Below are 23880 nucleotides of genomic sequence, written 5' to 3' on the forward strand. Positions count from 1 at the left end.
AGCTCTGAGAAAAACACACCCTTACTAACGCACTGGTTCAGATTCAAGTGCAGAAAGACACGTTCTTGCTTCTTTAGGAACACTGCAGACATACAAATATTATCCGCTCTGCTCACAGCGGCAAACGAGCTGAATATTTCTGTCTCGGTGTTAGCTTGTTCCAAACTGAAAATGGTGCGAGCTATAAAGCAAAGCAAAAGCCTAGGATATTTATCAGTCTTGCCAATTTTCTTGGTTTGTTATTTTCTGCAGGCGCGGGATGTTTGAACCCTTCGGGGTAAAGTATGCACTTTTGCAGGATGAGCTGAAAAAAACGAATGCCCAGAAGACATCTGTCTTTGCATAGCAACCTGACAGATCAAATCTGGGGAATTTCAGATTAAAGATCACCATTACGACAGCTGAAAATGATATGATCCGTAATAAGGCCTCACCCTGAAGCGGTTTATTTATTTGTGTGTGTTTTTACTGATATCATCTAGCAGCAGAAATAGTTGTTGTCCTATAATTACTGTTGGTGTTAAATGATTAACATACATGTCAGCAACAGCTGTTCCTGCCCACGGGACTAACCAGAAATAGACAGTTCACACAGCGTCTTCTCCGCGGTGTAAACACTGCAGTCCGTTAAGAAGCACCGCACAGACTTTCACAGGTGATGGAATGATGAACGGATCAGAACAGATCAAAATGATTTTAAGATCCGTCACAATATTTCAAATATACACGTTCTGCTTTCGAGGCCGGATTGCAATAACGATGAATATTGCAGTTCATACTGTGTATTTAATAAATAGCCTAATTGGAAAAACGGGTGTATCTACAGGTTAAAAAGACAAATATTTCAGCCTTGAACTGCAGCCCCGCAGGCTGCCAGGCTGGTGCTGATTTATTTAGTTCAATGGTTACTGGTCCCTGGCTTGACACCCTTGGCAATCCGTTTGCTGAACTCTACACAAAACCAGCAAGGGATGATTAGTGGGTGTGAATCAGAGCAGCTGTTTCTCAGCTGAAGTCCTCTGTCAGCCCTACTTAGCTCTTCCTGGGCAGTCCTGCTGTGACGTCACCTGTGGGAAAGCTGCGCCCCGGACTGGGAAAGGACTCTTCCTGTCACATCCAAACCCCAGACAGCCTGCCAAGCGTGACACGCCACAGTCCTGGCCAAGGTGCATCGGCAACAGATACCGCAATGAATACAACACGCTAGAGACCAGTCCATCGTTCTCTTCTCCTCCTCCTCCCCCTCTTTGTCCAAATCTTCCCTTCTCTCTCCTCTCAGCCTCTCCCTCTCTCTCCATCTGCATTTCTGCTGCTTCGCTGGGAAGCATAAATCAATAACCCAACTAAATTCTATATTGAATACAAAACATATAATCAGATCATTTTCCCTATTTTCGTTTCCATCACCAGACAACAGCCAATATTTGTTGATTTGCTGGCTTCCCTGGATGAAAATTTGATATCCTAATCAGCTGTTGCTGGTTCAATACCTCACTCTAATCACATTTTATGCACCTGGTGGGGAAAAAACCTACCCCTAGTTGTAATCCCTGGAAAGATTTGCATTAAGTCAGGCATTCATTCCCCTGGGGATCAGCTACAATAAGTTGCTTTATTAGTCTAACCACTGAAGTAATGTCTTTACACATTTCTCCATTCTCACTTTATTTCCCAGAAGATTGTTCGGAATCAGCTGTGCATAGCCCCCGACCTCAGAGGTTTCAGAGCACGCACGCATCCATATCCATTCTCAGTAACTGGTTAGCGCAACATGGGATCCCAGTGCGCTGGACCCTAAGGAGGCAGACATGGGATCAAGGCAGGACGCACTTGGGATGAGATGCCCATCCGCAGAACGATACTCACAGAGATATCACATACCCTTGGCCACATTGCTTTGGACAGGAGGAGAAAACCGCAACACCCTTGGAAAACCCACACAGACACGGGAGGGACATATTAACTCCACACGGAAGGCCCACGAGGCTGCACTTAAACACAGGGTCCAAATGTTGTGAGGCAACAGCGCTAACCAGCACCCAGAGGACTTCTTGTGCTGATCTACTTGCATTTTTAAACTCCCTCCGAAAAACCCTGTCCGTGTGTTCTCAGCCACCTTTTTATAGCAGCAGCAATTTACAGAACAATTTCAGCAGCTTTGGCCTTGATCTGACAAATGCATTGTCTTAAATGAGAGCGTGGCTCTTAACACATTAAGGCACAGCCCTCCTGATTGATAATTGGGCCAGAAACGCACATCTAATACTAATATCAAAGAAGAGTGCTGTGCCACCTGATACAAAGCTACATCTGCTTGGCTCAGCACACATTCCTCGAACGGTTCGTGGTGTTTCTAATGTTCTTGGAAGGCTGGGTTCTGCAGCTCCTTTCCAATACAAGGTCGTTAATCTCTGCGAGCGCGTTCACCACGCATCACAGAGAGGACACCTGTTGAAAACAAACCGCGCTCTCCGTTCATTCACACGCGCTGGGATCAACGCTCTCTTTGTTATCACGCAGGCGTGACCCAGAAGACCTCGGGACCCCCCCCGTAAATGTCTTCTGACCTGAAGAGCAAAGCCCATGCCCTCGCCCTAAGCCCCCTCCCCCTCGAGGCTCCTGTGCAGAACCGGGACTAAGTCAGAGAAGCGGAGGTTCACTCACGGAGGTTGTTGACCGCGGCCCTGGCCTGGATGTTCTCGTAGTGCTGCACGTGGACGCCGAGGTTGTCCTCGCGCTCCAGATGCTCCCCCGGGCACGGGCCTTGTTGGCGCATCACGCTCGCCAGCACCCTGCGGAGACAAGACAGGGGCCGGTGATCGACGCTGTTGGAGAGCACCGCCGTCCGAGAGGAGGCGGGGCGCACACGAACTGAGCTCGGCGAGGTTTTACTGTACGCGTTATAACGCAGAAATCTGCGCACACGGGCTAGGCTACGCTTGCAGATCTAGCTCCTATAGTAATCTCGGTCCGTGGAATCATAAATACGTCCATGGCACATGTATTTTTTGAAATGACCGCCTTTAAAAATAATACGTGAAGGCCTGGCGTTGACCAACAATGGGAGCTGGCAGGCAGAACACCTGCTCGGTGTGCTAGCGAGGCTTTGCTGCTAAAACTTTAAAGTCTTCGTGACGCACGGTGCTCGGGGAAATGAGGGCTACAGAAGAAGAGGGCGATCCATCAGCCAGGGGCGCCGGCTGTGCGCCGGGATCGGGGGGGGGGGTGATTCTGCGGGACGTTTCTGTGATAGAGGGCTTTCCTCTCTCCAGCTGCGCGCGCCCTCGGGGGCGGCGGTGTCGCCAGATGTGGCCGCGGCGCTCTGCAGCTGGCGGCGCTCAAGCGTGTTGTGTCGGTAGGGCAGTCGTCAATAATATCAGACTTAAATACAATATGGTAGAATATTACTGTTTTTTTTTCTTTCTCTCTCTCTCTCTCGTTTAGAATCGCCCTCTTAAAGGAGGCGATGAATGCGTTTCTCTTGAAAACGCACATGGGCGCAATAGCTTTTAACAGCACAGGCCTGCACTGCTCATTAATTTCCCGTGAATACAGTATGCTGAAAGGCCGAGTGTCAACGCTAGATAAGAGATACAAAGATCAATCGCGTGTCTGTTCGATGAAGCAGAAAAAGATCCCCTCTGTGTTTCGTCTGGGCAGACTAATTGTGGTACCACTGCCTAAACACACCTGTGTCATCCTGTTTATACTGTACTGTACCTGCGGGGCATCTTCTCTCATCTTCCTGCTCTCGCAGCTGTTTCGAAAAAGTTATCAAGAACTGATCCCTTCCGTTCTTTTAAACAATCCGAACTGTCTCATTTTCCCCCCACGTGCTTCTCCATTTTAAGAAAAACCTCGAGCGGGACGCAGTTTCGGAGACCCGCGTCACGCGAGCTTTGCGCACGGCAACAGTTCATACGCAGCTTAAACACTAAAGCACATACTGTGTATCCCAAAATACCTCCGCATCCCTGATCCCATTTACCCGTGATGTGCGGGGTCCGTAATGCTTTGATAACTGACAGGATTTCCGAGGTGGAAGACAACCATTGCCGTATAGCTGTGTTATCTGCCTCTCTGGCACTGCTTTCATTTGCGTCAGGCTTTTGAAAGTCTGGATTAGTCGTTTGTAATTCTTTTTAAATCATTGTCTAGTTCAACAGGCGCAGAGGACACGCGCTACGAAAGCGTTAGTTTGTTAAAATTAAACATTTAAATCCAAAAAATTGGCCCTTGATGGGAATGTGTTTGTCTGGCGTTAACATATGCGGGCTATATGTGGAAAGAACAGTTAAAGCTATAAAAAAATATACTGGATTATGTACACATTCATTGGATAGAGAGAATTGAAGAGCGTACCAAAAATACGCATCACATATAAAATTCAATGTAGGTACAAATAACGTACTGCTTCGCGAAGGTCAGTGTAAAACACATGTACCAGGGCTGTTTCGTCACCGCTCTTCTAAAGTTTCTTTCCTGGGGGGTGGTAGTGAGAGAACTACGCCCCCTCCCCCGCTGACAGCAAGAGACAGAGGCAGGAGAGAGGAGGCGTTGTGTAATACTGAATATAGCCTCACTGCGAGACGAGGGATCCGTTAAAAATACTTCAGTAAGGATTAACTAGTTCGTAGCCCGAACAGCAATGCTTCGGAGAGGTGGGCGGCGCGAACGGGGCTCTGCAAGTGGGGCGTGGTGTTAAAAGTTAGGGCTGCATCCCTAAGTGGATCGAGATTCCCCAGAAGGACGCAGCCCAGCACGAAAATCGAGTCGGTTTGTCTTTTGACACCAAGTCGCGGCGCAATTCCAATTGTTTCTGATCAGCGGGAACGCGCTCGCCCGCCGTCCCGGGTTTCCTGCCCGCGGAAAGAGGCAGAAACCGATCAGACACAAGACGAGGGGTTTTGGAGTTCATGACCGGGCGCTGCTCCGGGTCCCGGTCGGGGGGCTCCGCTCACGCGCTGAGCGCTTAAGCCACCGCGTGGGCGGCACGAAACGGATTATACTAATTCATTATTAATCCTATCTAATATTTTGTAATACATGTTCTATACACAGCATTTACTGTTCAAACTTAAGGGAATCCTTTCCCACGGATGTTTCGAGCCTAAAACGTTCTAAATTCCGTACTTTCGCGGTGTTGATCCAGATACTGCACCTCGCAGCTCGAGAAAATAATTTATTTCCTAAAGGCTCACGCATAAAATCGTCTTCTTTTTCACATTAATCTACAGGATTGGGGTCAGTTTGTCTGCAGCACTCGACGCCCCGAGCTGAATCCTTACTCGGCAACAGACGTGTGCTGCACACTCGGTGCTCAGCCCGCGTAGCCAAACACACAAACACAGTCATTCCCGGATTTTGATGAGTTTGCAGTAATTGCTTGTGCGCAAAACATTTCGTTGAGTTTCTTCCTCAATTCGTTTTTTTTTTTTTTTGCTTTTCGGATCCTATAGAAAGAAAGACTTGGCCACAGGGGGAGGCGGAGTGTAGCCTCTTTAACAAGTCCAGAGCGCCGTGTCCGTCCAGTCTGTCCCCCTGGCCAGCGGTCGAACCAGCGGCGCGCTCCGGGAGGAACCCGCGCGCGCTCGGCTGGGTCCCTTCGCTCTCTCGCGCTTCCTCGGGTGGGGTTCCGCCTGTCCTGTCGGCTCTGGTGATGCAACTCTGACAAACACCCCCGACATACTGTCGAACCCAGCTAAAGGGTTCAGCGAGCCGCCTGCGCAAATGCAGTCTTTTGAGATGAAAAAGCAACACAAAGGAATATAATAATAATAACAACAACAATGATATAGTTTATCATTTACTTAAAGAAACAATGTTTTGTTGCTAAAATATCCAATTTCATCGAGATCCATGTCTTTGTTGAAGAATTCGCCTTTGTGAATTAATCAATTAAATATTTTGGTGAATGGACGTGCCATAAGCTTAGGAATTTCAGGAAGATTATTATTATTATTACTATTAGCATCAAATATGTATCGTTTAACAAGTCATAATTATGTACATAGGTATTGTACTGAGTAACAACATTCCTGGTGATGGCAGTTGTCAGTATGTTCTGTATGTCTGCGAATGTGCGTACGTTAGAAATGAGTATGTAAGTGTGCACATGTGGCAGAAATTGTGTGTTATGAGATATGACATTTGTGACATGAGCTCTATAGACCCAGCACGTGTGAAAAGAGTAAGAGGGAGAAAAAAAATCTAATATTTTCCCAGCTGATTTGCATTACAGTGTGTGCATTTATATAGAAAGCAGTGTGCAGGACAGGTTTATAGAGAATATACAATCCTGCCTGATACAAGTTTGCAAAAACAACGTTTTCATGGAGTAGGGAGTGTGGCTGTGTTATGATTTTGTTCTGTTGTTAAAAACAAAAAAAGATTTCAGAAAAAAACGACCAGGGTCTGTCTCTCTTCCTGTCGCAGCATACAGTAGCTTCATAGTTAATGGCGCTGGGGTAGTGTCTGGACCAAGGCCTGCTCTTGCTGCGCGGGTTTAAAAAGAATCTCTGAGATCTCTGAAAGTCTTGGCTCTTCCACCGGCTCCTCTTCGGTACGCGCGAGATTGACTTAAGGAAAGGACTCGGATCGCGAGAACTGGGCTACCTGGGTTTTGTGTAACGTGACTCAGTGCGCCAGCTCACCTGTGCTTGTGATCTATAGATGATTGTGATCTCTAGATTGTGATCTATAGATTGTGCTTTGCCACACTATTTAGATTCGAACATTAAACCCTTAAGAGCCTTCGGTGCGTCATCTCCCAATAATTCCATATATCCGACCTATTCAGCATGACATTTTTAAACGGGAAAATAGAAACTAAGTCGCAGAATGCTCTGTTTAAAACTCATACTGTACATGCGAGTGTTGTTCTTCATTTAAAAAAGCGACTGGTTTAACGAGCTCATGTATGACACACTTTGTCTATACCGTCTGAATCCCGCACAACGAAGTCGTATTTTTAGTTCATTTTGAAAATGCTTTTATGTTCCACTTCAACAACAGCGCTAGTTGGGCTCGCAAATTAGCGGTACAGTAGCTCCTGTAAGCAACATTTCAACGTTCCCCCAGCAACACTGCAACAATAATTAATGTTAAAGATGACTGTGTTCGAAACAGGCGCACTGCGTTCCGGGCTACACGGTTCTGAGACTTTGTAAGCCAAGCCTGTCCGTGTGTGTGCGTCCTTTTTGGTTGTGTGTGAATTAGCCAAGCAAACAAACAGCCTGCTTGTTCAAAATGAGACATCTTACAGCGGCTCGTACAGAGACCGTTTCGTGTTGGGGTTGTCTGTGGGCACGGAAAGCTGATGTCCTGTCTTGTCTTCCCGGACAACCTGTTGTGTCTGACCTAGATCCGCGTGAAAGGAATAGTGTGTGTGTGTGTGTGTGTGTGTGTGTGTGTGTACATGTACTGAATAGTGTTGGGTATTTATAGACGGAAATTCGGAAGAACTGGAAATCTGTGGCTAAGCTCATTTCATTTACTGGTTTCCAAACCGCGTAAGTTAAAAAAATAAAGCCTTGTTTCAGTATTCTAGACACCGCAGCCTGCTTCCTAACCCGGGCCCATGCTGCTCTCTGACGGGTACAGGTACAATAGGTCTCACACACCTCGTGTCGCTGAACGCCTGTTACACGCAGAGCGCTCGGGCGGCGGTAACTGAATGATCACCGCGCGTCTTGTGCAGCAGAAATACCCAACCTCTGCAGCATTTCATGAACCTGGTAACGCAGCGGAGAGAGAAAAAAACAGGGTCCGTTGTGTGTGTGTGTGTGTGTGTGTGTGAGGGGGGGGGGGGGGTGGACCGGAGCATCGCGTGCAGCTGTTTGTTTTGTTTTTTAATCATCGACCTCGTTCCACGCGGCGCGCGCGCCCCCCACGCAACACCCCACGAGAGAGCCCGAGAGTCGGCCCCGCGAGCCGCCGGGGGGGGGGGGGGGTGGAGTTTACCTGGACATGTTCTCCCGCTGGGGCCGGTGTGCCTTCTCCAGCCCGAGCTTGGTGAAAATCCCCACCAGGGCCATGATGGCCACCACTCCACAAATGATATAGACGATCAGGTTGGTCTTATCCCTCGTGGGGTCGTGCGCGGGGTCGTTCTTTTTGTACGGGGGTCGGCCGGTCATCATCCATAAGGGGGTGTCGTAGTTCTTGCAGGTGCTCTGATCCAGCCGAGAGCTCTTCACCGTGCAGCAGAAGCGGAAGCCACAGGTCCCACAGCAGTACAGGTAGTCGTCCGTGTTGCAGACAAACGGCGGGTCCCACTGCCCCATCACGTCGAAGTAGCCCAGGCATTCCTCCTCCGTGTGCGGGGCGTCCGAGTCCCCGTCCCGGGACCCGTTCAGCCCCGACACCATGACAAAGCCGTGGAGCGCCTGGCCAGACTCCCCCTGCGCGCTGCACGCCAGCGCCAGAACTTTCACCAGAAAGTAACCCAGCATCAGCCCCGCGCTCTCCATCCTGTACTCCTGCCTGTCACGGCGAACGAAAGACGGCAAAGGAGACGTGGGCACGACCTGGTCTCACAGGAAGCCCAGACGCGTATCCACGAGCAGCAGCGCACAGCCATCCGCGACGATGAGCATTGTTACACGTCTGCAGAATGTCGCCAGACGCAGCTCCGAGGCTCTGTCGGTCGGCGTGTTATCGAGATGTTGGCGGCGTGTTATAGTGACGAAGTCTCGGGGCTGCAGGTCCTACACATGCACGCACGCTATCTCTATCTCTCTCTCTTTCTCTCTCTCTCTCTCTTTCTCTTTCTTTCTTTTCTTTTTTTTTTGTGCTCAAGTGCCTCACGTGCTGCCGTTCGCGCGGTCGGAGCTGCCTCGCTCTCCCCGCCGCTCTCCCGGAGCGCGCGCTCTCTCACGCAGCTCGCTTTGGACTCGGCGGCGCTCGAGCCGAGCGACACAGATCTGAGAGTGAGTGAGTGAGTGAGTGAGCGTGTGAGTGAATGAGAGAGAGAGAGAGAGAAACAGAACCTGGCGAGGGAGGGAGGGAGGGCAAAGGAGAGGGAGGGTGGGGGGTGCTTGGAAAAAGGGAACAATGTGCAATCTGTCTGTCCTGCAAGATCAGACTGCGCAACAGCTGAAAACCGACTAAACAATCCCCCCCCCGTCTGTTTCCCCCTCTTAATGCCTGTGATCGTCTTCAAATCGGAGCCGCAGGGTCGCCATGGCCCACGGTGCCCGCCCACCTCTCTTTCGGTCTCCACGCACACGTGTAGCGTGTCGGGGCACCGGGAGACGGGCCCTGCTTCCCCGTCCCCGCTCGCTCACAGACCCGCGGTCGGGGGTCCGTGTGCGCGGCCGGTGCAGTCGGCGCAGGGCTCTGCTCGCATCGCGCAGCGCAGCCCCAGGAGCGCCTGCCTGACGCGGCGCTGACCGCGGCGGAGGACTTGCCGGACCTGCGGCCGGACAGCGTGTCTCTGGGTCTCCCATCCCGGCGTCGCGGTGGCCGATTAACAGCGCTCGCCCACCAGGAGTCTCGGTGATCGCGTTTATAAACCACCTCCTGTAGTGCGGTCAACTGATTTATTACAGGCTCGGGTTAAAAATATTTTAGGAGACTTTCTGCTTTCTTTCTTTCTTTCTTTCTTTTTTTTGCTGAGTACTTATCGAAAAACAAATAGATGCAAAACTGTGATAGGGATTCACAAAACAACAACATAATTTTATCGGTAATAATAACAACAACAACAACAACAACAACATTGCTTGAGGAAGTAGTCCACTCACCTGTGTTTTAACTCTGCATTGCGCTACTATCTCTACACATCTGACAAAAGCAGAAATGACATAGTGCTGTGATAGTATATAATGACAGAAACCAAACATACATAAATGATCTCTGTACTCAACATTTCTACTACTCTACCACTGCCTCCGGTTGTATCTTTGTGTGCCGGCGCTGGTTAGTCGCTCTGGTTGATTCTGTACTACAACTGACCACGGCCGCTCAACGTGCGTGACCAGCAGACCAGCCCGTCTTCAGTTTCAAGTTGAAGACTGAAAGGGAGATATGTTGGTCTCCTGGCAAACAGATCGCTTTGCTGCCGCTGTCCTAGTCTTAGCACACGACGGCAGCTTTGGTACAAGAGGGTGCTAGCGGGAGTTCTCAGTCGAAATCGAAATGATCATGGATAAAGGTACGGAAGCAATCCTTTCCGGCGCTAACCGGAGTTCCAGAGATGCGCTGAGGCGGACGCGCTGCACGGGAGAGCGCGGTCAGTCCGCGGATGACCGGCCCGGAACAGGTTCACCGCTCGGTGCGGTCTCGACTGTTCCAGGCTCAGAAAAGAGGGTTAAGAGCTAATTGTCACTCCGTGCGTGGGACAATCAAGGCGAAAACCGATTTTACACACTAGTATATCGACTTCAAAAACTACAGTAGGTTACACTGTACACATCTGGTGTGCTTTAACGGATAACGTATTTACCTCACGCTTTACAGCGACGTTTTATCAAGGCAAAGCAACCCCAAAATGTGTTTTCTGAAAATTTTAGACCTTTCTTTCCGTTTTTTTTTCTTTCCTGTTTGTGCTAAAAGAAAACGAGCGCACCGAGCAGACTACCTGATGGAGACCAGACCAGCTCTCTCGGTCTCAGAGAGGAGCACCGCAGACGTCCCGACAGGGCTCATTAAGCTTATAAATAACGACTTAATTCAGAACCTCCCTGTGGCTTTCTTGCTTGCACTGTAACTGCGATCAATAGGTATCTGTTTCTATTTGATCTCTTTTAAGGGTGGACTCGATTCGATGAGTGTGAAAACAATCGACGCGAGTAACTAGAGTTTGCGAAATAACAGTTCCACACGAAGGGTTGATTTTCGCAACTAGCGAAGCAGTACAGGAACGTGGTGACAAACGATTGAATTATCTCTGCGTGCCTTCCTTCGCGTCTGCTGCGTTTCAGCTGTGTACAACAGGCTATGCGGAGACTTTGGAATAATTATAGCTACCTGTAACTGAGCCGCCGAATTTGTTATGTAAGTGGTGTTTTTAGCGAAACAGTCTCGAAACAGTCGACTTAGGGCGTCTTTCTGCATCAGAAAGACCTGAGTGTTTCTCAACAATGTCAAATGAGAAGAAGCGACAGTCTGACTTCTGGATCGAGCTGTTCAAATGGCCTTTCTGTCGTCTTGGGTTTTTTTTTCTTCTTCTAGTTTTCTGAAATGTAGGACGTGGCGGGGGGGAGGGGTGGTGGAGGTTTGGTGGACAGAACGCGCGTGGCTGTCCCACGCAGGACGGCGGGGAGTCCGGGGAGCGCTCAGGGCGCGGCTTGGTGCTTCCTCACGGCCCAAGACTGCCGTGATCCAGCCCTCCTGTGTTTTAGAAGCCGGGTTAAAAAAAAAGACAAAGCCGTGACAACGGCTTCAGGACACAGATTGTCCTGAAATGGACTGATGTGCAGAGTGAGGAAAGCAGGTCAGCGTGCGGCTGCCGTTCAGTACAGTAGTACGGGCTGTTCGGTCTCTGTCCATGGTGCTGAATCCCGTCAGCCGGCGCTCTGGCTTCGCCGACCCGCCTCTCATTACCGTCTGTTTTCTGCCGATCTGTTTGTTTGTATTTGTCCATTTCACTAGCTCACCAACCAATTAACATGGAAGTGTGCGCCGTGCAGCTGACGTCACATGGGTTACTCGCTTCATCTGGGGTTTAATCTGGATGGCGTCCCCGCTCAGCAAACCTGAATCCACGTCTTATTATTATTATTACTATCCGATAATAAGGGACCCTCTTTCCCTGCCCGTGTTGCCCACGACACGACTGTCGTGTCTCATGCCTTTTTTACGGGTGTAACCCTCTGCGGAACGCGACAATAAAAAGTGTTTGCTCTCTTTTCCAAAGATTACTGCGCTGCCACGCCGTGTTCAGAGACACCTATACATACAAAAACCGAAAAGCCTCGATCTGTTGCTTCTCTTATTCCCTTGCAATACCCAAGGAAGCCTTCAGACTGCGCACGGACTTGAATTCGTCTCTGACAGACATCCCCACGAAGACAGAAAACACGCGCGAACAGACGCAGCTCCCATATACAGTACGGGTCAGCGAACCCGTGCGGGTGCTCGGGTTTTTTTTTCCCAGGGAAGCTATTAATCAGACAGCCTTTGGAGCGGTCCTCTGAGCGCCTGCATGCCCAAGAACGGCACTACAACCACTTCACGTAATAACTTTCTGATACAGAGATTGCTATGAAGCACGCATTCCCCGCAGGTGGCTGCAATTAAACCTTAATTTCCACGCATAAACAAAACGGGTTTTCCGTGTAATAGACTCGGTAATTGTATGTTAGGTTTTGCGAAACGAAACCTTTTATTCAAAGACCCGGGGAAAGCCAGCCTTGTCCATATTCGAGCTTTCCCCCATTGCCCGCTCCCCAGCTGTGAAGGAAGAGGGTTAATTTTAAACCGTGAGCCCGTGAACAGGCTCCATTGACCTCGGCCAAGTGCCCAACCACGCGGGATCCGGGGTTTTATTTCTAGAATCACACACCCCTATTGAATACTGTTAACTACACGTCAGGTTCGTTTCAAAATCCTCGCAGTTGCACCGAATTGTCAATTATTTTTAATCAGTACCACAATAGATCTTCCACACTGGGGGGTAAACATTTTAATTTTATTCTACTTCAGAGGCACAATCAACTTTATTCCTCGAGCTCATGGGATTAATGGATGCCGAACTCCCCATATGAGTAATCTGTACCTGCAGTCTTCAGAAATCGCATTCTGGCAAAGCCCACACCGCAACTGACGGTATTAAACCGAGTGCTCAAGAATGATACACGGAGCTTATGCAAAAACATTTCGAGCAACTTATTAATATTTATCTGTTTTACACTTTCGTGTTTATGTTCATGTTTAATTGAAAGAAACACTAAAACGTGTTTGTAATCTGTTGCAAACAATTTATAATTGTTAGATTTGTGGTTTCACAGTGTCCACAATTATTGCCTGTGTGTGTGTGTCGGGGGGGTGTACTTTGCTAAACTGGCTTTTGTGGGCTGGACTGTCTGTGGTCTTAGCAGTGAGGTATTTTAACAAAAGGAAGTGTCTATTTTTAGTTGCATCGAGTCGTTAATGTGCTCCCTTTTCAGTGGAAGGCTATGTGTGCTGCACTGGCATCTCCCTATTGTGATCATCGGCTCAGTCCCTGTCTTGTTTGTCACTTAAATTCCTTCTCCAGCTGCCCTTCCCTCTCCTTCTCTCTTTGCCCTGTAGACGATTCTCTCGGAACGAGGATCTGCCCCTGTTGCCCGACGCGGGGGGTTGCCGTTTCTGGGCCATGTTGGAAGTGTGTCCATCTGCCTCGTTCTCTTGACAGCTGCTGTGTGGGTAGGCCCAGGCAAACGAGTCAAGATGAAGGGGGGAGAGAAAAGAGAGGAAGACAGAAAGAAAGAACCACTGAACAGCTGTTGCGTTTTCCCATGTGGCTCCATGAATGAGCACGGGGAAAGTAGCCGCGAGGGTCCGAGGTTCTAAGGCCTGCGGCGGGCTCTCTGCTTCAACGCCAGCACAGCGCAGGACGTCGACCCCTGAGGGCCACAGTGTCCTCAGGCATTCAGCCCTCTTGAGCTCTCGAGCTCTTATCTACCCAGCTGCACGGGGGCGATCCGCACGTTGGCCAACGTCTTCTGCTGTTGCTCGTTGAGCAGGAGATGGGCTGCGACCCTTCTCAGCCAGAGCCGGGCAGCAGTGATTGGTGTGTTCAATTGCTAATACACGATCGATAATACCGTTTTGCTGGTACATGGAAAGCAGGGAGGGGCAGGCCGCCGTGTTCCCCCCCCCACTCCCCCAGGTCACCCCTGTTCTCTCAGGTCTTTGTCAGCCTCCGGTTCTTGAGAACAGAAGCCGCCATCCCCGACACAAAGCGTTTCTCGGGTCACAGGCCTGCATCACACATTGCACGGCCTTGATTGCATTTCTTTCTTACTTTGCTCAGCGACCACACCCCTTCAGTGAAGGGCAGGCGATGCCGTTTTCCTGGGGTGGCTAGTTCGTTAGACAGGGCCTCTTCTTTTACGCGTTTGTCTTTTGAACTTAGCACTGAATAAATTAATCATCTTAATATGCAGAGTTAAAAATATCTCTGAAGTGCACTTCATTGTGAAACACAGGGAGATGCACATCAGTTCAGATATATGCTGTACTTAAGGCCTATGCATTCCTTACCTTGTGTATATGGAGTGCTTGTTGAGTCTGGTTTCCACACTCCAGTCCCATCAAGCTCACAGAGAACTGGTACTGGAAGCAAGCCCCTGTGCTCCAGTGTGAGATTCCCTTGCATCCCTCCTAAGAAGGGCCAGATTATAGTAGGCAATCAAGACTAATCTGCATACCTGCTGGAGGTACAAGGAAACCACCCCCACCTGCCTACATACTGGAAGAACATGCAAACTCCACACATACAGACACATTCAACCCTGGCCCCTGAAGCGAAGAAGCAGAAGTGCTTGCCATGATGCCACTGTTGTGCTCCAAAAGATCCGTTTGCTTTAATGTAATTTGTTCTTTTTGTTGTTGTTGTTGTTGTTGTTGTTGTCGGGGGATTTAAAAATGTATCGTTCCAGAGGTTTTGCTTCATAAGGCATAAACAAGCTTCTTTTTCCTCTGCCAGTCCTCTCGCTCCACTGATTTAAGGAGGCTGAGCGTGACTGTATGTGCTAATACCTCCGCAGTCACAACCTGTATTTCTAACTGTCAGCTGCACAAGCCTGACAGCTCCACGGAGGCCACCAAGGAAAAGCCGACTGAGGAAAGAAGGAAACCTTGTTATTAAGCATTAGTAGACACTGGGTCCTGCTCTCAGTTTAAATAACACAGATTTAGAAATGTTTGCTAGCATTCAATAAACCAACCCACGAGGTGGCCATCTCTCATCTCAAACCCTGTTTGGTTTATCAGACAAGATGTAAGGGATAATTGCCACTTGGAAATGCTTGATGAACAGGGAAAAACACATTAAAGCGCTTGTCTTGTCTTCAAGGCTTCAATGTGCTACAGCATGAGTGTACATTCAGCAATTAAATCAAAATAAACACAGTCTTTTATGAACTCACTAAACGTAACTCACAACTATTAAAAGTTTTCAATAAATTCAAAACAGAGATGGTGCACCAGTTCAGACTTTGGTCATTAACACTTTATCATTTGTTCCTTAAGTGGTATAAATTATGGTGATGATGTAAGTTCTTCATGGTAAACTAGACCACATTACCCCCTGGAAAAAAAACTTAATCTAACTTACTGTACTATACAATGCAGTTCTAGAAAAGTTGTATAGACGAAGCAAGAAATGTTATTGCAGTGTTTGTCATAACACAGTGTTTACCACAGCCTGATTCTATACATGGTACTCCGATGCACACTCTGAAGAATTATTCATAATTCTTTAATTGGTAAAACACCTAATTAACTTCAGCGTGTAATGATTCTCTCCTTATTAGAGTGCACAGCTGAGATCAAACATCTTTTTAGAGCCGGTTTTTCCCAGAATCTTGGCTGCTCTCAGCGGAGATTGCCTTGATTTTTCCTCAGAAGGGAGGCCATGGTATCCGCGCATCTGCTTGAAAGGGTTACTAAGCATGTCTTCACGGCTGCAGACCCGGACGTCTCTTCCCCTGCCTGAAGTGAGTGCATTGCTCACGCAACCTTCATCTGATGAGCCTGATGTCTTTATTCTTTTCCTTAATGCCATGGGTGGCCACACCTGGAGAAAGAGAGCTACAGGCCAGCTGGCTTTATGGGTCACTATTAAATGAGCCGTTTCTAAATATTCTATATACCGCGTATATAGGACATTTTGTCTAATGCACTTAAGGGTCCCTGCAGAATGAATAGGTGAACATTGACAGGAGTCTTATAGGCCCACGACTGTCTATCCCTGATTTACATTAACAAAGTTCCTCCTAAATTGACCAAAACTTGACAGGTGTTATAACGCTGATGACTAAAGGAGAGTGACAAAGCCTGCTGGAGTGCCATTCTCTGAATCCAGGACTGACTACCTCTCCCTAGTTCCAACAAACACAATTAAAGGCGTCCCAGAAAAAGCCATTCAGGAGTGATGGCAGCAAAACCACACTTGTCGGACATCCCCCCGAGTCAGAAGGCTTTACTCCAGAAACATAAGAACCAAACAGCAACTAAAAAAGGTCCAGTTAGTCACATCATTAGTTTCATTAAGTAGCTCAGAGCTCAACTGGAATAAAAGCCAGCTGTTGACACGTCCCTCTAAGCCTAAGACAAAAGATCAAAACTCCTGATCTGAACTGTAAAGTGTGTGATCAGGTTTTGGTTATTTTCTTGGAACATTTTTCACAATAAGGAAACCTTGAGAGGACCCCAGCCCTGAATTACAGCCCCTTGACCCACTGGTTTTGTAACAGGCAGAAGAAAAGAAGTGCCTTCGGATTGCTCGGCGATTTTGCGTTATGGTCCAATTTACTTTGAAATCCAGGTATAATCCATAATCAATGCATCCCTTTCACTTACAACTGCAGCAAAAAAAAACGAAACCAGTTCATCTCAAGGCTTGAGAACATAAAAAAATATTTATGGTCCATCTGTGAGAAGTGTGAGATTATTATCATATTGCATCTTACCAATGCAAGCTCTCCAGCCTTTGCAGAGCTATTACATGTATCTATCCTTTGGAACACAGCAGCTGTGATAAGGGGAAAAATGCAGGTATTTGACACACAGGCATTCTCTGCATGTAATGGTGGTGTGGGGGGGGGGAGGCTCGAAGAATTGAAAAGACATTGCTTGCTTTGAATTGATTTTTCTAGATGTCTAAATGCTGCACAATTTGCGGCTCAGGTGACAGCTGTGGAAATTTCAACGACCAGCCAGAGGTAAAGGTTGTCAGGGCAACAGGTCATTCGGACCCGCTTAAATAGAAGCTGCTTGAGTGTAGCTGTAATGATCAGACATTTCTGTGACATATAGATGTGTAAAACATTAGCAGCATTCAGTTATGAGGCAGGCACACACCAGGAGTGCTCTGCAATCTAATGCTCAGCTCTGCCTCTCTTCCTCTGTTTCTGTGGAGCTGAGTGCAGGCACAGACATGACATGCAATTGTTCCAGGTTTTCATAACATCATTTCAAATTGACAGGCTTGCTGCTGCTCTCAGACTGACCCGCATTCATATTTTATGCACTTTTGATTCATTTGCTGAACATAAACACTCTTTGTAAAGTGATGTCTGCAATAGCTCACAAGTGTATCTTAAATGGAGCTTAAAAAAAGCTTCCTTCACTTTGAACAAGCTTTGCTGTACAATAATAATAACCTTTCTATTTTTATATTTATGCAACTGTACTTTTTTATCACTTTTGAGCAAGGAAAGTTCTCTTTTTAGCCTGGTGTGATTTCCTATGCTGCATTGTCAACATGTTTTGCACCGACTAAATAATTTTTTTTCAATTGCCTGTCCAAGAAGATGTGAGCAAATAAACACAAAGATACACATTCCCTGGAAGCATGCATAGAGGCATATACCAGATCTGCATTTAAACTGAAGTCTCAGTTAATTTTTTCCATTTAAACCCAGCTCATGCCTTTCTGTCTTGACTTCTGTAATGCCCTGCTTGGAAGGGTGTCTAAGAACACCTGTTACAAAATTGCGTTATGTCCAAAGCTCAGCAGCTAGAATATTGACCAGGTTTAGTTCAAGTTATCATATTACTCCTACTTTTGGAACAGGCTTCATGTGGAATTTGTACTGATTTTAAAATTCTGTTATTGACTTTTATAGTTTTGATTGGTCATGCTCCACAGTATTTGCCAGCTCTTCAAATTGATTACATTTATAGTTGCAATCTTCAGTCTGTTGATTCTGAAGCTCCGCATGGTTTCACTGCTGCCTCTAAACCGCTTCTTGCAAAAGAAACTCAGGATTCTGGTTCCTCTAATTAATTCCTAAAATGTACTTGTTCCAAATGGTACTGTTTAAGACTTTATTTGGTTTTTTTTTTCATCCACTGTATTTATAACTTGATTTTATCATAATCGGTATATTAGTTTCTCTGTCCAGCACTTTGAGATTTACCTTGAAGGACATTTTATAAAGTAATTAAAAATAAAATGATATTTTATTTTTGCATGTTAAGAAAACACTGTATTTATTGTGATTTAGAAAGGTCCTTACATTGCATCCAGTAGTGCTTCTATTGCTGGATCATGTCATTAGATATTCCGTTTCATAAGGTTAGGGGCTCTGAGCACTGCAGTTCCGCTTTAAAAACCAAACCTTATGGTCCTGTGAGAGCAGCGCTGCTCCCCTCCCTCCACCCAATCACAGAGGTGTGACAGATCTCATTGTGCAAGCCAGGCACCTGATATCAACTTCATCGGAGCTGACAAATTCCATTAAAATTTATAATAAAGCAAAAGTTCACTGCCTGCTCCTTGTTCTCCGCGCTGACATCCTGTCACTTCTTGAGGCTCAACTGTTTCATGTCTTCAGATTTGCATGAAGTGGTTGAGATTCTTTAATGAGGACTGGCTTCTGGGCACGGCGTTTGTTTTGCTAAATAGCATTAGAAAACAGTGTTTCGCAGAGTCTGAAAAAAACCTATAAAAATGTGATAATTAATTTGTGTTTTTAAAGACATATAAGCAAATATTTACCTACTTACTCACCCACCTTCATTTTTAATTCCTGCTTTTCCACACATTGTAAGCCAAATTGACACAACACTGGACTGACTTTTTAGGTTTTTTCACTTGAAACAAACAAGAGACCTAAAACAGACTTAATGCCATTCTGGTAAAAGCAGCACTTGAGCACAGAAAGATTTGTGGTACATTCATAGCATTTTAAATATTCTAATTGTACTTAGGTCACTATAGATTTGTGTAATAACCACTTACTTTCAGATAAATTGTCAGCATTACTTTTGTTTAACAAGAGCTGATGAGATACAATCTTTCCTTCTCTATATAAACGCAGGTCCAAAGCAAAGTTTCCTGTGCTTCTCCGCTCTCAGCCCATATGGACGACATTAGGTGGATACAGTGAGGGCCAGGAATGTGACATCACTCATTTGTGACCCAGTTAATCTGTGTTTGATTGCAGGTGTGCCCTCAGCAAACTGGTAGTTGGCCTACTTATTGACTTTGGCCAACACCCTTGAAGAGGGAATTATGTTGAGTTAGTCTGGGATGAAGAGCAAAAGAGTTATTATGATGTACTTTCCACATTTATTTTTCAGATAAACCAAAATAACAAAAGAAAGCCTTGAGCACATTTTTTGCATTGCTACTTTTCCTTCTTTCACAACTCTTTCCTCCACCGGCTTCATTGCTGTTTGAACTGGTTCCTCGCTTGTTCACACAGGGGCAGCTGAGAATAACTGAGGCAGCCAAGATGAGAATTCGGCGTTTTTCGGGTCCAGTTCGTAGTTTTTTCAATGCAGGAAATGGCGATAGAGCCTGCATGTTTCAATAATTCAATAGTTTTGATAATCTGAACAGGCCCAGTAAAAATAAAGCCAGATGCTAAAATCTCAATGTGTGCGCATGAATTTTTAACGTCTTCCCATTTTTAACAAACTGCTGTCAGTGCAATACTACTTCAGTGAAGGCCTGCATACAGCCAAATAATACATTGTAAGCCCTCACCATTCTCTCTGTATAACCACTGTCTTGGTTAATTTATTATTATCAGTAGCAGTAGTAGTAATAGTAGTGGAAGTAGTAGTGGTATTTATTCATGTATCATCATTATTATCAGCATCATGTATATCCCATGATTTACACAGAGCCACAGAACAGGTGACTCCAGATGCACAGCCCCAGCTTCAGCTTAATGAACTTCTTGTCCACGTCTGTGTCAATCCAGGCAGCAGTCCGACGGCAGACAGATAGGCGGGTGGGTGGATTGGAAAATGACTTGAGAGAGAAAGTAAGCACATCAGAGAGAGAGAGAGAGAGAGAGGCTGTGTTTCTCCACAGGCAAGTCAAATGTGTCAGCAAACTTTCAAATCTGACAAAGTTAGTCATGGCGCAAACACCTCGGTGGGAACAGGTGGCGTACTGTATTCGTGCTTTCATAAATAGATCCCCTTATGTCAGCATTTTAATGTTCATGATCACATTTACTGTACATGTACTGTGAAGTATTTTTGGACAGCATTTACTTCACGTCCTCTGATGATATGATATTGTGGTGTCCTGAAACAGCCAACGCCCCTTTTGTCCCTGAATACTTCACACCACATGGTAACACGTGCTGTGCTATCAGTAGCCGTCATCCACATTACAATAGTAGCAGTAATAAGAATTCCTTGCATTTTTATACTGCTTTTCATGCTAAGGAACCCAGTTTACATACAGGAGGGGACCCAGTTCACCTCTATCAGGTGCACGAGTGAACACTTCACAAGACTGGATTAAGTGGCGACTAGGGAAGCTAAAGTTTGTGAGTCCAGAGTGAAATTTAGCCAGGACACCGGAGTTTATAATAGACAGCACCATGGAATGCATAATAGTCAAGTAATCAGAACCTCAGTTTGACGGCACCTCCTACCCCCTACTCTGGAGCACTGGTGAGGACATTCCGGTTCTAGAGGTAGAAGGCCAACCTGGTTTTCCTGAGCGGTCTCCCTTTCCAGTAGTGTTCAGGCTCAGGATTCCTGACAGGAAGGACAGGCTACATGGTGATAACGCTGCTGCCAAAAAAGCTAAGCATGAGCTATTTCCATCTGAAGAATTATTTTTTATATAATAAACTATGGTTATTATATTATTGGATAATTATTAAGAGCATTCAGAGACCATTAGTTTAAGGGCTGATGAAGTCTCTCTTAAGTCAGTATGCAAAGCTCCGTCTTTTGATGGCAGTTTATGGTCTTCTGGAGTGGATGGCAGAGGACTGCAAAATCACTTAAAAAGTTCAACAGGCTTCTTCCAGTAGAAACACACACAGATCCTGGTGTCAACGGGGAATCGATAAGCCTTTAAAGTGACAAAAGGATTTTTTTTTTATTTCATTCACACTCAGCGGTTGAGAATCCTACTTCTTATTTCTGTGAGTAGTTCACAGAGATTTTCCTCCTGATATGTGGAACTGCACATCGCTTTTTAATGCTCTGTTTTAGAGGTGTAATTGCGTATGCTGTGCCTATAGAAGGCAAATACTGTACTGCATTCAAAATGTATTCTTATGTAAATGTAGATCAGGCTGGGGGAATTAACAAATTTAACGGACAAATTAAAAAGTTGGAAATTAATAATTAAATGTGTTCACACATGAAGATTTTTGTATTTGAAATGTCTTGTCTTAACAATCCCACATGAAATAAAAATTCTCTTTACATTTTAAAGGGTAAATCAGAATCGGTTTCGGGTCTATTACTTTATGCAGCAACGTCAAACGGAATGTTTCGTTGCTCTCAGATTGCTCTTCTTTGCTGTTAAATGAGGTTTCTAAACTCCGTTTGAGTTTAGTGGATGACATTATCTGGGGAAATACATTATCCTCGCTTGCGAATCGTCTACCCTGGACCAGTTCACTAGTAGGGCACGTTTAATCGCAGTCCCCAAATGCCTCTTAATAGCCGAGTGTTTAGGAGAGTGGTACTGTACAGTAAATGTCCCGAAACACTTTGCATTTTTAACGTCGTTGCGTTCTCAAGACGTGGTTCTAAAACGCAAAACGAACAGCCCAGTTAAGCTCAAGACAGCAAATGCTCTTGGGCTGTTTTCATGCAAAGCATCAACCACAGCAGCTGCTGTCTCTCTTAGACAGATCAGAAATGAATAAAACAAGAAAATCTGCTGTTTCATACAACTTAAAAGTGTCGTCAAGTTAAAAGGGGGCTAAAACGCTACTGGATCACCTTCCACCTTTCTCTCTTCGTGTTACTGCTGTGCGAAACCTAATATAGTGCAGAACCAAACTGTAGCAAAAATACGACAGGTTTTACATGGCATCATTAAAGACAGGCTTCATTCCCTATCCGCCCTAATCAAACCCCAAAACCGCGTCGCCTGCTTCTGTGCTCCAGTTCGGCTACACAGACTGCGCCTCCGCAGGCAGAAACAATATATACCCGATGTAATCAATCATAGATCTATCAGGAAGTTGAAGACCTTCTACGACAGAATAACTATCACAGCTGTTAACAAGGGACCGCAAATTGGTGTATGATAATACACAGACAGCATGGCTACGGACCAGGACATTTTTCTCAGAGCGAGAAACCGCACATATGCGGGCTTTACACAAGGTAAAAAGATGTGCTGTCATCTTACTTCATTTTCTGTTCAGCAATGTGCTAGTCGGGACTACGAATAAACAGTAGTAGACGAAGTTCTCAACTCTGAAAGGAGCTGGTTTTGTTTTCTGTACTTAAAGGGGAGAGAGTTTTTTTTTCGGAGCCTTGTTTCATTAGTAAAGGCTAATGTGAGCATTTCAGTGAGAACATATAGCGATGAATTGTAGTATCTGATTAGAAGGTTTGTTTTTGTCCTCGTGTTCAGCTTGGTTTTGCTTCCACGTCTATCATGTTATAGGAATATGTCTTAATGAATACATTTGGAGTAAAGTACCTTTTTAGTTTTATCAACGGTACGTGTGAACGTGCTGTTCTGTCCAGCAGTGATTTTTCTCGTACGCTCCCTGGTTTAAAATGCCCTAGTCTGGAAGGCTAGAAACTTGGAACTTTTCTGGTCATCAACAGGAAAGGGCATTGGATTCAAGTATTCAAAATCCTCAAAGCCGTGGAGCTCTCCTGAAGCCACGAGTGGTAGCTAGGCGGAAGTGCGTTTAAAACTGAGAACCGGAAGTTTGCCAAAACCATAGAACCGTACCTATTTCGGCTGCGAAGATCCTGCCTTGCTTCAAGCAACAGTTGGAAGAGATCTCCGGTTCAGTTAGCTACTAGCAACACACCCGTGCATTTTCTAACCAGTCTATCCAGTACGGGGTCGCGGGGGAGCCGGAGCCTATCCTGGCCAGCAGGGGGCGCTAGACAGCGTACACCTTGGAGGGGGCACTAGTCTTTCTTAGGCTACTAGCAACCGAAAGAGATACATGCCTCTTTCAGTGCTTGGTGGACCATGAGCGGGTGCCTTCTCTGTGGACCGTTATTAACAAATGCCATAGTATGGGGCGAACTACAACCCTCCTAAAACTGCCCCTAGTTTCCAGTTAGTTTCTCACGTCTCACTGCCCCATGTGAGCTGCTCCGCAGTGGGGTTGCAGGTACAGGTAGACAGCCAGGTGTTTCCCAGGTGAGACCTGCACTTCACGGGTGGTGGAAGTGGCCAGTCTTATATGTGGAGCCCTCTGGGATCCGATCCTTCAGGATGATATTCTCTTGCGCTCAGTAGGGCAAAGCTGTGGGACTGCCCCCCTCAGACAGGTGATGACCTCAAAGTGTTGCCTCGTTATCGCCTGTGGAAATGTCGAAGAAGCAGTTTCCCCCGAATTCCCACAATTTACCGATTTGTGAATCCCAAAGGTCGTTAAATCCATTTTCCCCAAGACATCTGACAGTTTTGTGGGGCGCCTCTGTTTAGAGAGTTTCACAGTGGTGGCAAGGAAAGGGAGGGGCTGTCTCTGGTGGAGGAGGAGGCTGTGCTGAGACTCCCCCGTGCCTGTGACTTGTCTCGTGAGTAACCGAGAGTGCTCTTTCGCCCCGGCTTTGATTAATAATTGGCCATTTAAAATGAGTGCTGGCAGTGGATTAATGCCAGACTTTTGCATAAAATGTAAGTGCAAACGGGGTCATTAACTGGTATTTATTGAAGCTTAATGAAGTAGAAAAGTATATATTATTTGGAGTCTTGTTTCAGTTGTCAGCTTTGTGTCCATTTAAAATGCTTTTGCACCGATCCTCAGACCGTCT

At 46.3% G+C, this 23880-nt stretch overlaps 2 protein-coding genes across 4 annotated transcripts in view; one reads left to right on the plus strand and one right to left on the minus strand.

Annotated features, from left to right (window-relative positions):
- shisa9a (shisa family member 9a) overlaps nucleotides 1–9485 on the minus strand; it is a 79906-nt gene extending 70421 nt beyond the window's left edge. Inside the window, exons 1-2 of the mRNA XM_088936404.1 lie at nucleotides 7963–9485; nucleotides 2665–2792 (exon numbers count right to left, since the gene is read on the minus strand). Coding sequence (XP_088792530.1) covers nucleotides 2665–2792; nucleotides 7963–8471 — 637 coding nt within the window. The 5' untranslated portion in view covers nucleotides 8472–9485. The remainder of the gene's footprint in view (nucleotides 1–2664; nucleotides 2793–7962) is intronic.
- A 12576-nt stretch (nucleotides 9486–22061) lies between these two features.
- The window catches only part of cpped1 (calcineurin like phosphoesterase domain containing 1), a 65395-nt gene continuing 63576 nt past the window's right edge, over nucleotides 22062–23880 (plus strand). Inside the window, exon 1 of one of the 3 annotated variants that reach the window (XM_088936525.1) lies at nucleotides 22062–22257. In XM_088936525.1, coding sequence (XP_088792651.1) covers nucleotides 22194–22257 — 64 coding nt within the window. In that variant the 5' untranslated portion in view covers nucleotides 22062–22193. The remainder of the gene's footprint in view (nucleotides 22258–23880) is intronic. The other 2 variants (XM_088936524.1, XM_088936526.1) reach the window with 2 other exon arrangements.

This window comes from Atractosteus spatula, chromosome 18, assembly GCF_055471065.1.
Source record: "Atractosteus spatula isolate fAtrSpa1 chromosome 18, fAtrSpa1.hap1, whole genome shotgun sequence".
Taxonomy (NCBI): domain Eukaryota; kingdom Metazoa; phylum Chordata; class Actinopteri; order Semionotiformes; family Lepisosteidae; genus Atractosteus; species Atractosteus spatula.